Source organism: Entelurus aequoreus, linkage group LG12 (genome assembly GCF_033978785.1).
Source record: "Entelurus aequoreus isolate RoL-2023_Sb linkage group LG12, RoL_Eaeq_v1.1, whole genome shotgun sequence".
In the NCBI taxonomy this organism is placed as follows: domain Eukaryota; kingdom Metazoa; phylum Chordata; class Actinopteri; order Syngnathiformes; family Syngnathidae; genus Entelurus; species Entelurus aequoreus.
Window position 1 is genome coordinate 19,120,045 of NC_084742.1, and position 15,710 is coordinate 19,135,754.

Here is a 15,710-nt window from a genome sequence, read left to right on the forward strand (position 1 = left end):
GCCTTCTCCAAATCCACAAAACACATGTCGACTGGTTAAGCAAACTCCCATGACCTCTCCAATACCCTAGCGAGGGTATAAAGATGGTCCTTTTGTTTCACGACAAGGATGAAAACTGCATTGTTCCTCCTGAATCCAAAGCTCAACTAACGGCTGGAATAAACTATCCCCGGGTGGTTGAGCAGTGTGATCCCTCTATAATTGGAACACACCCTACGGTCCTCCTTATTGAAAAGAGGACACCACTACCCCAATCTGCCAATCCAGATGGACTGCCCCAGACTTTCACGTGATGAAGAAACAAATGAAGACAATAAATAAACAAGGTAGAGTTATGTAGAGTTACTCTCTTCTGATTGGGGCGGTGGGGGGGAACCTGCACGTACGTCACTTCCCATATGTTTCTGTAAAACAAATGTGAGGAAAAACACACGTTAGTATAAACATACTTCATAAAAAAATTTCGGCTGCAATTTACAAAAGGAAACATACATTTTTGATCCCCCGCTGAATTGATAAGTTTAACCCTTTATAAAGTTTTATTGTAAGAGAGACAGAATAAGGAAAAAGGTATTCGATTATTTACAAACCAACAAGAAAAATGATGGTGTCCGTGAAGCACACACATTAGCAACTTTTCCATTCAAACCTCTCCCGACACCATGGGCAAGACCAAAGAGCTGTCAAAGGACCTCAAAGACAAGATTGTGGACCTGCACAAGACTGGAATTGATTTAAAGACCAACAATAAGCTTTTGTTGAGAAATAGACTACAATTGGTGCATCCCATCCATCTATTTTTACCACTTGTCCTTCTCTGGATTGTTGGGGGGCTGGAGCTCATCCCAGATAATTTGTAAATGTAAGAAACACAAGATAGCAATCATTAGACTCTTGAACGCATCATAATTAAATTATCCCCTCAACTTCCCCCAAAATGGATTAACTCGCTGGAATTAAAAAGACAATATAACATACATCCATAAACGTGGACGCATGTGAAAAAGTGCAATATATTTATCTGTACAGTAATCTATTTATTTATTTTATTTATATTTATTTATTTATATATGCACCTTATTGCTTTTTTATCCTGCACTACCATGAGCTTATGTAACGAAATTTCGTTCTTATCTGTGCTGTAAAGTTCAAATTTGAAAGACAATAAAAAGGAAGTCTAAGTCTAATTTACCCTCGCTCTGGAGCCCCATGCAAGATTTCACCTTGGTGATGATTGTGAGAAAAGTGAGGGACTAGCACGGAATTACAATGGAGGAACGGTTTAATAATGTGAAAGGACCAGTGTCACCAATATAACTACCGGTATTAGTAACACACAATTAATACAAATGAGTAATGAGATCTAACAAGGTCCCCCTGCTGAAGCCCAGATGGAAGTTGATCATCAACATCTGAATGAATCAAACAAGGCTTTGGAGAACGTGATGCGGTCACATGATGACACCAGCATTGAGATCTTGGGCATCACATGGACTTAACGTTTTTGGAGGCAGACAAATGCAGAATATCATTCCAAAAACAGCATCCCAATTGTCAAACATGGAAATGAAAAACATTCTGCTTGGGGCTTTTTTTTTGGACCAAAATCGCCACAGAGCTTTGCAACCCTGTGACCAACTTTAAAAAAAAAAACATCTGATCTCTGTGCTTGTCAACAAGGGGTTTCTACACCAACAACTAAATCATAAGCAAATACTTATTCCCCTCAATCAAATACTAAAAAAATAGTTTATAACCTTTACTTAAAGTTATATTTTGACATTCCGTCTCTCTCTGTTACAATGAAACTAGGGCTGCAACGATTAATCGACTGAATCGATTGATTTGATTTGGAAAAAAAGCTTTGATTTATATTCTGTGGCTTTGATTAATCGTTTTAAGAGTGTAAAAAATAAAAATCATATTAAATCTGGACTGCAGTGAGTGCCCAGAGCTATAAATATGTGGACATAGATTCCACACGGCCACTAAAATAGAGCGCATATGAGAGCGGAGGTTTGTGTGTGCTGTGATCTGTGTGGCAGCTAACACTTTTTTTTTTTTTAAATTAATGCACACATGTTAAAAGAAGGAAGAATGTGGCAGCAGAATTTTTTTTATTTTAATCTTTTTTTCACAAAAATACACATTGAAGCTACAAAGTGTGTTTTACCCGATTACTTGATTAATCAAACAAACTAATCAATAGATTATTCGATTACAAAAATAATCGATAACTGCAGCCTTAAAAACCACCACAAAAATCTGAATTGTTCGTATCTTTTTTTAAGGGAGCAAAACTGCGGAATTAACAGGGTCGAATACTCATTTCCTTCTCTATACATTTAACCACATGTCATGATGTCAATGTAACACAGGTAAAAAAAAATTGTTTTTATAGCAGGGGTCTCCAACCCATCGCTCGCGAGGGAGTTAAAATCCATCCATTTTTATCGGCGTGTCCCTCTCAGAGCCGCAGGGGGGAGTTGGAGCCTTTCGCTGCTGCACTCGGGCGGAAAGCAGGGTACACCCTGGACAAGTCGCCACCTCATCGCAAGGCCAACACAGATAACGTAAAAAAACAAAAATGCAACACCATGAGAAAATTTAAATATAAAAATGTTAGAGCGACGAAAATAACTTAAATTGCATGCATTTATTTGTGACAAATAAAGTCAGTAGTCAATGGAGAAGAGAAGGGGAGAGGCAAAGTGTGCCTGAGTGAGCAGCAGACATAGCGCTGTTTGCACTTACAGCCTAGGAAAGATGCTACGTTCGCATAAACTCTGTGGAAAGTCTAGTAATTTGTTGGACAGACAGATGAGAAATGGCAACAAAAGTATCAATCCCACTGGGGTGAGTTTTTCCTTGCCCGTATGTGGGCTCTGTACCGAGGATGTCGTTGTGGCTTGTACAGCCCTTTGAGACACTTGTGATTTAGGGCTATATAAATAAACATTGATTGATTGATTGATTGAATCAATTTGGCTAGTATCGATCCGATACCAATACCCACCTTGGTATCGACACTATCGGTACAGACATCGATACGCCCAGTGTGCAGAACTCATTGTATATTGCTTGCACTATTGGAATTAGTCACCTCTTGACAAAGCAAAATACTGATGCCACTACGACATGAGGTGTCCAGGCTGGTCTGTCCGTGTTAAAATTATCAAATTTCACCTAATAGTTCTGAATAGTACTAGTTATTTACTACAAATAGTATAGCTTTGTTTATCTGTCTCTATCAGCGACGCATAGTGAAAGGCAGAGAAAAGAGTCACCATGGCAACTACAGAACTATAACACATTCAAGCTATAAAGTGTATTAAGGCACGAGGATGACATCTTACCCTGCAGAGTAGCTCCATGCTGCTGAAGCTGGCTGGTGAAAAAGCGCTCCCGTTGGGACACCTGCTCATCCCAGGCCTCCAAGATGCATCGTCGCTCGGCGGGCTCCAGGGTGAGTGTCTGCGGGTGTGCCTCCTCGATATGTGCCCGGACCCCCTCCAGGCTGTGGGAGTACTGAAGGTTACCGCACACCATGCAGACCAGCAGCTGGTTGAGGGGGTCGTAGTCCATGAGGTAGATGTTCCTCCACGTGGGCTCTGATATGAAACCCTCCTCACTGCTAGGATGGTGCTCGTCGTTGGCAAAGAAAAGCTCGCCTGAGCAAGCCAGACAGACATAATTAGCTTTTACTGACAATTCAGTCTCTTCTGATTTAAATTGTGTCTATACTTCACTTTTAAGTGGCACTGAGTAGGCCTCAGTCTGCATTGAATTGCTGCAACAAAACAAAAACATTTGATGTGACAACTATAACACACAAAATACCAAGACCAGCAAAATAAAGTACCTGATGAGATGTTCTGACTCTTCACTTAAAGGATCGGAGGTCAACCACTGATTGGAATCCTGATGTGATTACAACACAAACTGTATGTGAAACAGTTATGTAAAATAAGCTTAAAGTTTGCCTTTATCAGGCTAGAATGAATGTTGGCCAACTACTCAAAGGGAATACAATCCCAATAACACAGTCAAATAGACTTTTTAAGAAGATATTTCAATGTGAAGATGACAAATTGGGCCTGAATTTTAACATATCGTCATTTCAACTTGCAATAGCAGCTTTTTGACAAGGAGATTAGTGTGTGCCGTTGCCACGGTGGCCCCGGCTGACCTACTTCAGCAGCCCTGAACATCTCTGTAAAAAAAATTTTTTTTTTAATGAAGAAATATTCATTGTCAATAGGTTGTACCTGCAGGATGGGTTTGCAGTTGGAAGCTGTCCTCGAAGCCATCCCCTGATCCCCAACAGCCTTCCTGGCTCTTTGCTCCTTCTTTTTGATCCTCCAGTACTCCCTCTTCCTCTTCTGAAAGTCCTCCTTGGACTCCCTAGGAAGAGGCTTCGGAGGACCCACAGTGCTTAAAAATCCCAGTGCTTGGAAATGTTTTGTGCTCTGGGTGATTTTAATTGGGCGCAGAGTGGTGTTTGTGGAAGGACCAGGGGGTTCGATAGGGTGCAGATTAATGCTGGAAAGAGGGTTTTCTGGGGGCTTTAGGGTCGGGAGGAAATCATTGCTTCTGGATATCCACTTAAGTGAAGCTGACGTTGTGTATGGCTCGTTCACATCACATGGCTCACTGGTGACGGTGGGCTTTACTTTGATTGTGTCCACTGACTGCTCGGCACTACAAGACAAGGACCTGAGAACCAGTCGAGTGGGAATTTTTCTCCCTGTAGAAAAGGAAGGGATGGAGGCTTTGGGGAGAACTTTTGCTGGGGCCTTCACAACTTTGATGGATTTGATGGCGAGAGCTGGGCCCTGAAAGGCAAAACACAAAATGATGACTTCCTGCAACATGGAGATTCACACAAGTACTGGGACATCTCAAGTTCTTCCACACTAAACCCATACAAGAACATAGAAGTTGGAAGCAAAAGACCTAAAATTTGAGGATAAATCAGAAGAACCACAAGACTTATTGATTACCAGACATTTCCTAAGACTTTTACCTTGGTGTTGGCGAGTGATAAGATCTACTCAGTTTCAAACGCCCCCCTGCGCCCCAACTAAGTACTATTTTTGCTGCTGCAGTGTCGAATCCCAGAGAGACGTTTACAGTCTCTGTTACATTTTTACACAAAGCGCTCTAGACATGACAATTTTTAGAAAATCATAAAACAAACGGTCACCTGGTTTTTCAAACGAGCCCTCTGCTGCCTCTTCATGAGCTTCCAGTACTCCCTCTTCTGCTGCAGACTGCTCATGGCGCTCTGCTCCACTCTGTCCAATGCCTGCCGACAACCACCGATGATTTGGTTTTGTCTACTGTGCTGGGAGAGGTGATGAAGCTTGGGTGGCTCTGTTGAGCGGTAGTTCTGATTGGATACTGCCCTGGTGGGACGAAGCCTGGGGGTGTCTGCCCGATTGACCAGAGGAGTGCTTTGGGGTGAGCGCTTACATGTGGGCTGCAGGAGGACCATGTCTGAGGTAGAAAGAGGAGACGTATGGCCGTCCTTGAGGAGGGGCTGCGTTTTGACCTCCAGTGTCAGGTCAGCAACGATGGGAGCCACAGGACTTTGATTAGGCCCTAAAGCCTCTTCTTTAATCTCAGCCTTAATGTGGGGTTCTTCGTTTTTACACTCACTGTGGACGGTGCTTAGTGACTCCTCCAGCAGCCTCTTCATGGAGGCCACAGCTAGCAGAGTGGTAGCCTGGCTGTCTGCAGCCACAGCTGGGTCTGGCTCAGGCTGGGGCACTGGAGGTGATGGGGAGGCTGGAGGTTTGAGGTCTGGACATATGGCTGCTTGAGGGACACAACTTAGGTCAGCTGCTGGTGTGGGCTCCTGTTTGATGGCATATAAAAGTGGCGTGACAGGCTGGCTGTCGTTAAAAATAGGCGCTTGGTTTCCTGGACGCCCCACTGGAGGCCTGCTTGGTGCCACAGTGGTTGTTGCTGCTTCTTGTCTCATGGCTTTCCTCCTCTGCAGTGTTGCTGCATGTCTCGCCTCAGAGACACTTTGCCTCAGTCGGGCAGCCCGCGCAGCCCGCTGTTGCCGCTTTTTCACCCTCCAGTACTCCCGCTTTTTGGCCATCCTATTCTCCTCCGTTAACACTGGATCCAAGGCGAGCACGCTATTTGACACGGCCATTCTCATGACACAACCACCCTGGGGCGGAGTCCCAAGAAGGGAATTCTGCTGTGTTTGAGGACGAGTAAGAGTGAGATGGCTGTTGGCACTTTGAATGGCTGATGTGTTTGTGCTTTTAGTGGCCAGTCTAGCAAGGGACACGTTCACCTGAGGGAGGTGCTGCTTGACACAAAGAGGTCTCCACTTAGCATCAACAGGATTTGGAGTGTGAAGCCTTTCACCACTTTTAGATGTGTTTTGATACAGGGGAACAAACTGGGGAACGTTATCAGACACCGTCCCATCTTCTTTGATGAAACCCCCGATGATTTCAGACGCTTGGCGCAGGCTGCTTCCTGACGACTGGGCCAGTGCTCGGGCCCTCCTCATGTCCTCCAGGATGTTCTGGTAGCGTCGGACACGTCGCATTAGGGTGTCTTTCTCCTTAAGTCTGGCCTTGGCCTCCATGGTCATCTTTGCGCGCTGTTCTCTCTTTTTAACCCGCCAATACTCCCTTTGTTTTGCAATGATCTGCTCCGGTGTGTCGCAGGAGTCTATTCTAAGAACGTGTCTCATGTTAAAAGTTGATGTCAGACATAAGGATTTAAGTTTTAGATGTCTTTGAGCTTCTATAAATCTCTGCCGAGGTGTTCTGCATCTGGGGATCCCTCGAGGGACAGAGGACAGTACAAGATTTGGAGACTTCCTCCCCGAGTTCCCATCAGGAATCCCCATTTTGGAGGCTGTATTCCTATAGGACGTTTGTGTTTTCACCTTTGCAAGAGGATGAGCAGCTTCAGTTCTCTTAGATGTGACATTTCTGTTCTGCGTCCACTCCCTAGCTTTGGCGAGCTTTGCGGCCATTCTGGCTCGCTGCTCTCGTTTTTTCATCCGCCAGTGCTCTCTGCGTAGTGCCGCTCTCTCCTCCTCAGAATGGAGTATAGGGATAGAGTCGGCATTGTTACTTCTCCTTTGAGGTGCTGTGTCTTCAGTTTTGATAAGTGCAAGGTCACACGAAGAGGTCACATCAGGAGGTGAAGGTTTCTGAGAGCATAACGTAATGTGTGTCGTCTGGTGTGATCTGAGTTGCGGTGTGTTTTTAGCTTTGCTGCCATTGGTCAACCTGGTCACAACCCTCTCAGTGGTTTTGGACCTCTGAGACACAGATGAAGTAGAATTCCCCCCCACGGGAGCACTCAGACGGGAAGCTTTAACCAAACTCTCCTGCACTGGTTTCTCTCTTTGCCCCGAAAGCCGGGCTCTCTGTTGTCGCTTCTGGGTTCGCCAGTATTCCCTTCTGCGTGCCAAAGTGGCATCGTCGTATTCGGAGGCAGGTCGGTACCGCTGAGATGCAGATCCACCTTTCCGTTTGATACATGGCATGCTGTTGCCAGCTTGGACGCCCGTCAGATCTCATCAAAATGGCTGGTCACATGGATCCATTCATTCAGTCCTCAATGACACAACTTGGTCTTCTTCATGATGTCATAGTGGGGACAGCATCACATTGGGAATCAGGTGTTCTGAAGGAAGAGAAAGCAGATCAAACATTAGGCATTATGTTCAGTGAGAATAGAACAAGTACTATATGAAACTCTCCTTAGTTGCCCTGTGAACAACAATAAATATTAGTGTTGTCAAATTATCCTTTTAAATCAGATTAATCACATTTTAGAATGTGGATTAATCATGAATAATCACAGTTTATTACTCACTTGCATTATTTAAATAAAATCTACAAAAGAGCCCAATATTTGGACACAAATGCAATGTTATTTTCAGAATGTTATACAGGTGTTTACTTGAATGAATGTCATTTATTTGCTGAAAACTTTGTAACAGTTTTTAAGTATTATTTTCGGGTCTCCCTATGTCTAGCATTAAAAGATTACAGTTGGTACAAAATGCGGCTGCTAGACTTTTGACAAAAACAAGAAAGTTTGATCATATTACGCCTATACTGGCTCACCTGCACTGGCTTCCTGTGCACTTAAGATGTGACTTTAAAGTTCTACTACTTACGTATAAAATACTACACGGTCTAGCTCCAGCCTATCTTGCCGATTGTATTGTACCATATGTCCCGGCAAGAATTTTGCGTTCAAAGAACTCCGGCTTATTAGTGATTCCCAGAGCCCAAAAAAAGTCTGCGGGCTATAGAGCGTTTTCTATTCGGGCTCCAGTACTATGGAATGCCCTCCCGGTAACAGTTAGAGATGCTACCTCAGTAGAAGCATTTAAGTCCCATCTTAAAACTCATTTGTATACTCTAGCCTTTAAATAGACCCCCTTTTTAGACCAGTTGATCTGCCGTTTCTTTTCTTCTCTCCTCTGCTCTGCTCCCCTCTCCCTTGGGGAGGAGGAGTTGCACAGGTCCGGTGGCCATGGATGAAGTGCTGGCTGTCCAGAGTCGGGACCCTGGGTGGACCGCTAACCTGTGCATCGGTTAGGGACATCTCTGCGCTGCTGACCCGTCTCCGCTCGGGACGGTTTCCTGCTGGCCCCACTATGGACTTGACTCTCGCTGATGTGTTGGATCCACTGTGGACTGGACTTTCACAATATTATGTCAGACCCACTCGACATCCATTGCTTTCGGTCTCCCCTAGAGGGGGGGGGGGGGGTTACCCACATATGCGGTCCTCTCCAAGGTTTCTCATAGTCATTCACATCGACGTCCCACTGGGGTGAGTTTTTCCTTGCCCGTATGTGGGCTCTGTACCGAGGATGTCGTTGTGGCTTGTGCAGCCCTTTGAGACACTTGTGATTTAGGGCTATATAAATAAACATTGATTGATTGATTGATTGAAGTGAAATTTGCCAGCGAGCACACCAGTCGGGGTCTACTCACTCATCTTTACACTGACATATGCATTGACCTCATCACTGACCGTATAACGACCAGCGCTGCCTTTAGGGTAACCATCCGCTGTTAAGGTAAAGAAGCATGTAAGGTCAAAATAAGATCAATACATAATTGATGCAATATTTTTTGTGAGGAATCACGAGTGACATTGTAATTTTTGGAAGTCCTTACAAATATACACTACTAAAAAAATGCAAGGGATATTCATGGACAACAACTTTTCCAGGTGAACATACGGTAATTTGAATTCTCTAAATACGGGGACATCGTGTCTAAAGCCTTGCAATGGCTGTTGATCAATTGTTTGGTGTCGTCTTTGTTTTGTGATGTCAAAATGCGAACAGCATGATGAAGAGGACTGTTTAGATATCAATTTTAAATCAAACCAGGACATGTATTGGTCCATTTGTGGATCACACCTGTAAAGATTATACAGTCGCCCCACGCCACATCGAGCGTCGAAGTTTGCTGTTTCACTCTATTGCAGATTATTAGCCTGAAGTAGGCATTTTCAACCATAACAATGGCTAAATGAGCTACAAATATCAATACTACAGTAGTATTGGCCACTAAATGCTGTTCAGTATCGTGGCCACAGATTGGCTCAGTCTAACGCAGCATTACCATATTGGAGTCAACAAATGTAAATGTGACTATGCAGGTGTTATTTCATGTCTTAGAGTGCTCTCACGCTGTTAAAAACGTATACTTTGTTGACATTGGTAACTGTGTCTCTCACCAGATGGCTATGACCTGTGGGGTTCCTCAGGGCTTGATTTTGGGACCCCTATAGCTCAACTTGTACATGCTGCCACTCAGCCAGCTAATACACAGTTTCAATGTGTCCTACCACGCTATGCAGATGACACTCAGATCTGTGTGTCACTGACGGCAGGTCAACGTTGGCCTGTTGATTCACTTTGTCGCTGCATCGAACAGATTAGTGTGTGGATGCAAAACAATTTTCTTCAGCTAAACTCAAACAGAAGTGAAATCGGGAAACTATTATTAGTCGTCTTGAGACCCTCTCCCTGAAACCTAATAATCAGGTTAGAAATTTAAGGGTAATAATGGATTCAGACTTGAACTTTTACAGCCACATTAGGTCAATGGCATCAGCTGCTTTTACCACCTGAAAAATATTGCCAAAATCAGAGGATGATTTCTAAATCAGATTTAGAAAGATTAATCCATGTCTTTGTCTGCAGCGGGTTGGACTACTCTAATGGTCTTCTCATTGAGCTTTCTAAACAAGCTGTAAAGTAGCTGCAGTACATCCAGAATGCTGTTGCTCGAGTTCTGACGAGACCCAGGAAATACAACCATATTAGTCCAGTGCTTAAGTCATTGCACTTGATTCCTGCTGCTCAGAGAATAGACTTTAAAACAGCTTTTCATGGTCTTATGCCAAATTACGTCTCTGACATGTTAGATCCATATAAGTTAAAAGTACCACTGATAGTCACACACACACTAGGTGTGGTGAAATTACTCTCTGCATTTGACCCATCCCCTTGTTCCTCCTCCTGGGAGGTGAGGGGAGCAGTGAGCAGCTCTGGAATCATTTTGGTGATTTAACACCCAATTCCAAACCTTGATGCTTGAACCATCTCTCGAAGTCTGAGAACTTCAGGGAGTGGTCCCCCACTGGTGCCTAGAGTCAGGTCGAAACATGGTGAGACTGTGTTTCAGTTTCATGCTCTTAATATCTGGAATAGTCTTCCAGAAGATGTAAGATGGGCCTCAACGTTGGCAATGTTCAACTGAGAACACTTGTATTTAATTGTACAAATGACAACTGAAAGTATTTTAGCTACACTATTTGATTGATTCTAATTTTAATTATGACTATTTTTGTCCATCCATCCATCCATCTTCTTCCGCTTATCAGAGGTCAGGCCGCGGGGGCAGCAGCCTAAGCAGGGAAGCCCAGACTTCCCTCTACCCAGCCACTTCGTCCAGCTCCTTCGGGGGATCCCCAGGCGTTCCCAGGCCAGCCGGGAGACATAGTCTTCCCAACGGCCTCCTACCGGTCGGACGTGCCCTAAACACCTCCCTAGGGAGGCCTTCGGGTGGGATCCTGGCCAGATGCCCGAACCACCTCATCTGGCTCCTCTCGATGTGGAGGAGCAGCGGCTTTACTTTGAGATCCTCCCGGATGGCAGAGCTTCTCACCCTATCTCTAAGGGAGAGCCCCGCTACCCGGCGGAGGAAACTAATTTTAGCCGGTTGTACCTGTGATCTTGTCCTTTCGATCATAACCCAAAGCTCATGACAATAGGTGAGGATGGGAATGTAGATCGACCGGTAAATTGAGAGCTTTGCCTTCCGGCTCAGCTCCTTCTTCACCACAACGGATCGATACAGCGTCCGCATTACTGAAGACGCCGCACCGATCCGCCTGTCGATCTCACGACTATTTTTTATGATTATTTTATTTTCTGATTTTAAATTTGACTTATGATTATTTTATATTTTTGCCTTCTTGTAACTTCATGCATATCACTTTAATTGCATTGTGTATGAATTGTGCTCTATAAATAAACTTGCCATGACTGATGTTTTTGAAAAATCGACATCCTATGTATTCTCTAATAATCTGAATGAATCTCACAGTAATAAATACAAACGTACTTTCTCATAAAACAAGAAATGCCACATGTTTGTCCACTTTATGTAAGGTTTGAGAGGATACATTATGTACACACTGAGACTATTAAAAATGGCTAACAGTTGTATTTTTTCACCTACACGTCTTGTTCAACGTAAAAGAAGCCGGAAGTACAAAGGAGTCAGGGTACACGGCCCCTTTAAACGTGTCCTTTTTTTTTAATCACTCTACATTTCTGCCCGTTGACGACAAATATTTACCATTAATCGAACGTTTTCTTGGTTGGTTCAAAACGAAGTCGACAGAGGACTCTGGCACGTTTAAACACACACTAGCGTAAAGAAGACCCGAGTGCGCCATTGGAGAAGGCTACAAGCTATGTCTCACAATGGACATCTTCCTCCTCTTGTCCTCGCCGTCTGCCTGCGCCTACCAGCGAAAAAGAACCCGCGAAAGCAATTAAAGCATGCACGGTCATTTACCTTTTCTTTGGGTTACATCTAACTTTGTCCCCAGGGCGGCTGGGTTTAGGGGAAGGTTTTTTCTTGTTTTGTGGCGCGAGGACAGATCAGGCAGGACACACTGCAGCTCGCTTCCGCCAGCCAACCGTGCTCGGGCTCCCTTGACAACGCACACAAGTACCAGGATGTTGGACCTCAGTGTGTGTGTGTGTGTGTGTGCGTGTGTGTGTGTGTGTGTGTGTGGCCGCCATTCTTCACAATGCTATCATAACAAATGTCCATTATCTAATTGATAGGACAAATGTCCCTGCACCAAAGGCCTACACACACACCCAGGATGCATTCTAGACACACAAAATACATAAGAAGGACATTGAGTAATGCATGATTTGATTGTCCAACTTGGAAGAGCAGGACAAAGTGCCATTGATTGACTGACTGACTGACTGACTCACCAGCTGACCTATATTTGACATGCACTGCAAAAAAAAACATATGTCAACAACGCTGTGGCGTGCTGTCAGGGCCAGCAAGGCCTTCTCTGCCAGCCTAACATAACCAGAAATCATGATCATAATTAAAGATAAAAGTAATATTTAATTTATTTTCCCTAACTATCTAAAAGTATTGGCAGCACGGTGGAACAGGGGTTAGTGCATGTGCCTCACAATACGAAGGTCCTGAGTAGTCCTGGGTTGAATCCCGGGCTGGGGATCTTTCTGTGTGGCGTTTGCATGTTCTCCCCGTGACTGCGTGGGTTCCCTCCTGGTACTCTGGCTTCTTCCCACCTCCAAAAACATGCACAGGGGGTACATCACTGAAAAAAGGTTGAGAACCACTGCTCTAGATTACTGTAATTGCTTCTTCCTATACAATTTTTTTAGAAATGTTGCATTGTGCAAATGTAAAAAATTTTTTTTTTCATAGGCATACAAAATGGTCGGTTTTTGATTTCATAGAAACACTACTTGAAAATTGTACCACGCCTCTTGCCTGAAGTCTGGGATAGGCTCCAGCCTACCCGTGACTCTTAATGAGGATAAGCGATATAGGCTATATTTAGATTAATATTATATTTTCAAAGGAAATTTTTGTTGTTGTTTTTAATTAGGTTTTCGCTTACAATAGTGTTGGAATCTACCACAATTTTCTTTGAATCAGAGTGCACTGTTTAGTAACATGGCCACTGATTGGCTCAGCCTCATGCAGCTTTACTATACAGTATTGGATTCAACAAGTGTTGACTCTAACTCTAATAATGTTAAAACACAGTATGCTCTAGGTATGAAAATATTTGATTTATTTTCAATAATTTCTAATTCGGACCAGCCGGGAACCAACAAATAGTGATAAACACTTTTCCCCCCAAGATAACGCCACTGTAGTCATTCCTGGTTGCAGGAGCTGTGCGCTCTTGTATAACCTCCTTTTGTGTTTTTGATGTTTCCCTCTTGTTTTCGGGTGTGTTTTTTGCCTTTTGGGGGCTTTTTTGTGTTAAATTGTACAACTATGTTAGGGTGCTGTAGCTTCAAATTCAACAATGGGTGGTACTTTCGTGACTTCTGCAGAGCTTTTTTGTGAACTTTTGAATCTGCCGGGGGCCATGCTTGCACCGCCATCAGCGTGGAGAGACCGGTGTAGATGCGGACGAAGAGACAGGGCTGCGGAGCTAGCGTTGAGCTGAATGAGCATGTATTGGACACTTCGGTCTCCATAGGCGGATTCATCCGCGCGGACCGGACATTGGTTTAGGGCTAGTGGGCAGCCTAGGACAGAGTTGGTAACTTTGTTGGACCTGTTCCTGTTCCTGGCCGTGAGGCTCCCAGACGATGGTGTGGAGCACTGTATGTGGATGTTAAAATTGTGATTTCGTTTTGTTGCTCATTTTTTGTTTTTTATGTTGTGTTTTAATTTGAGCAGTATGTAGAAATGGCTTCACTGAAGTGGCAGCTGGTTGCATTAGTCTGTGCTCTTTTAATGTCTTTTGAGTCCTTTGTTTTCTTCAATGTTCTTGTTTTCACCTTTTTGGGGGGCTTTTTGTATCTGCAGTGCAACCACACAATTCCCCCACTGTAGGATGAATAAAGTCTATCCTATTCATCCATCCATCCATTTTCTACCGCTTGTCCCTTTTGGGGTCGCGGGGGGTGCTGGAGCCTATCTCAGCTGCATTAGGGCGGAAGGCGGGGTACACCCTGGACAAGTCGCCACCTCATCAAAGGGCCAACACAGATAGACAGACAACATTCACACTCATTCACATTCACACACTAGGGCCAAATTAGTGTTGCCAATCAACCTATCCCCAGGTGCATGTCTTTGGAGGTGGGAGGAAGCCGGAGTACCCGGAGGGAATCCACACAGTCACGAAGAGAACATGCAAACTCCACACAGAAAGATCCTGAGCCCGGGATTGAACTCAGGACTACTCAGGACCTTCGTATTGTGAGGCACATGCACTAACCCCTGTTCCACCGTGCTGCCTTCTATCCTATCCTAACGTAAAATTTGTCGGACCCATGTATAGGCACCAATGCCGAGCACCCACGTGGGATTGATGGCAAATTTCAATCTTTAAAATAATTTTTGAAAAATCAATCTTGTAGTTAATTTTGTGGGGAGTTTGGTCTGTTTACAAAATAATAAAGCCACAAATCATATGGGATATTAACTTGGCTGAACGTCTTTTTTTTTTGTATACACACACACTGAGCACCCACTGGCAGAAATGTAGATCGCTGCCTATGGACCCATGGTTCATCGGGAGTTTAACACAACATGAACCAGTCTTTCAGTTATTAAGTCAGTTTTACGCAGTAAAATGAACAACCCCAGGCATACACTATAGTGTTATACCTACAAAACGTGCAGTTTACACATCTTGTCAAGGCATCTTCCTGCTGGAAAATGATGACCTGAGACAGCACCTTCTGCTGGATTTTAAGCTACGGCACCCTAGAATGGTTTTACAGTATAACACAAAAAAAGAATCGACAAACAGGCTACTGTTGCTCCAAAACTTTAGGCTCCTAAACATATTTTACAAATATAGGGCTCCTATCCCATTGGCTACTGCAGTGCAGATTGTACTATGTTTCTTACTTCAGTGTTTTTCAACCACTGTGCCGCGGCACACTGGTGTACCGTGAGATATTGTCTGGTGTGCCGTGGGAGATTATGTAATATTACCTAATTAGGTGGAAAATATTTTTGGCAAACCAGTAATTATAATCCGCAAATGTGCCGTTGTTGAGTGTCTGTGCTGTCTAGAGTGCAGCAGAGTAACCATGTAATACTCTTCAATATCAGTAGGTGGCAGCAGGTAGCTAATTGCTTCGTAGATGTCGGGAACATTGTTTGTCGAGATCACAATATGCAGAGGACAGCGAGAGGCAGCGTGCAGGTAAAAAGGTATCTATCGCTTAAACCAAAAATTAACAAAAGACGAGTGACGCTAAGAAAAGGCATTGAAGCTTAGGGATGGCTATGCAGAAAGAAACTAAAACTGAACTGGCTGCAAAGTAAACAAAAACAGAATGCTGGACGACAGCAAAGACTTACAGCGTGTGGAGCAGACGGCATCCACAAAGTACATCTGTACATGACATGACAATTAACAACAAAATA

General features: G+C 44.0%; 1 protein-coding gene across 3 annotated transcripts; it reads right to left on the reverse strand.

Moving 5' to 3' along the window:
* Positions 1 to 276: 276 nt before the first annotated feature.
* On the reverse strand, positions 277 to 12,238 carry si:dkey-28a3.2 (uncharacterized). 3 transcript variants are annotated; one of them, XM_062065031.1, is made up of 7 exons: positions 12,105 to 12,238; positions 5,207 to 7,668; positions 4,269 to 4,835; positions 3,863 to 3,921; positions 3,750 to 3,790; positions 3,357 to 3,671; positions 277 to 404 (listed from the first exon to the last, which is right to left on the reverse strand). In XM_062065031.1, the coding sequence occupies exons 2-7, from the start codon at positions 7,526 to 7,528 to the stop codon at positions 388 to 390; spliced, it is 3,321 nt and encodes a 1,106-aa protein (XP_061921015.1). In that variant the 5' UTR covers positions 7,529 to 7,668; positions 12,105 to 12,238; the 3' UTR covers positions 277 to 387. The 3 variants fall into 3 exon arrangements, with proteins under 3 accessions (XP_061921015.1, XP_061921013.1, XP_061921014.1); XM_062065029.1 differs by lacking the exon at positions 277 to 404 and adding an exon at positions 1,973 to 2,531; XM_062065030.1 differs by lacking the exon at positions 277 to 404 and adding an exon at positions 1,973 to 2,547.
* Between the last annotated feature and the right edge of the window lie 3,472 nt (positions 12,239 to 15,710).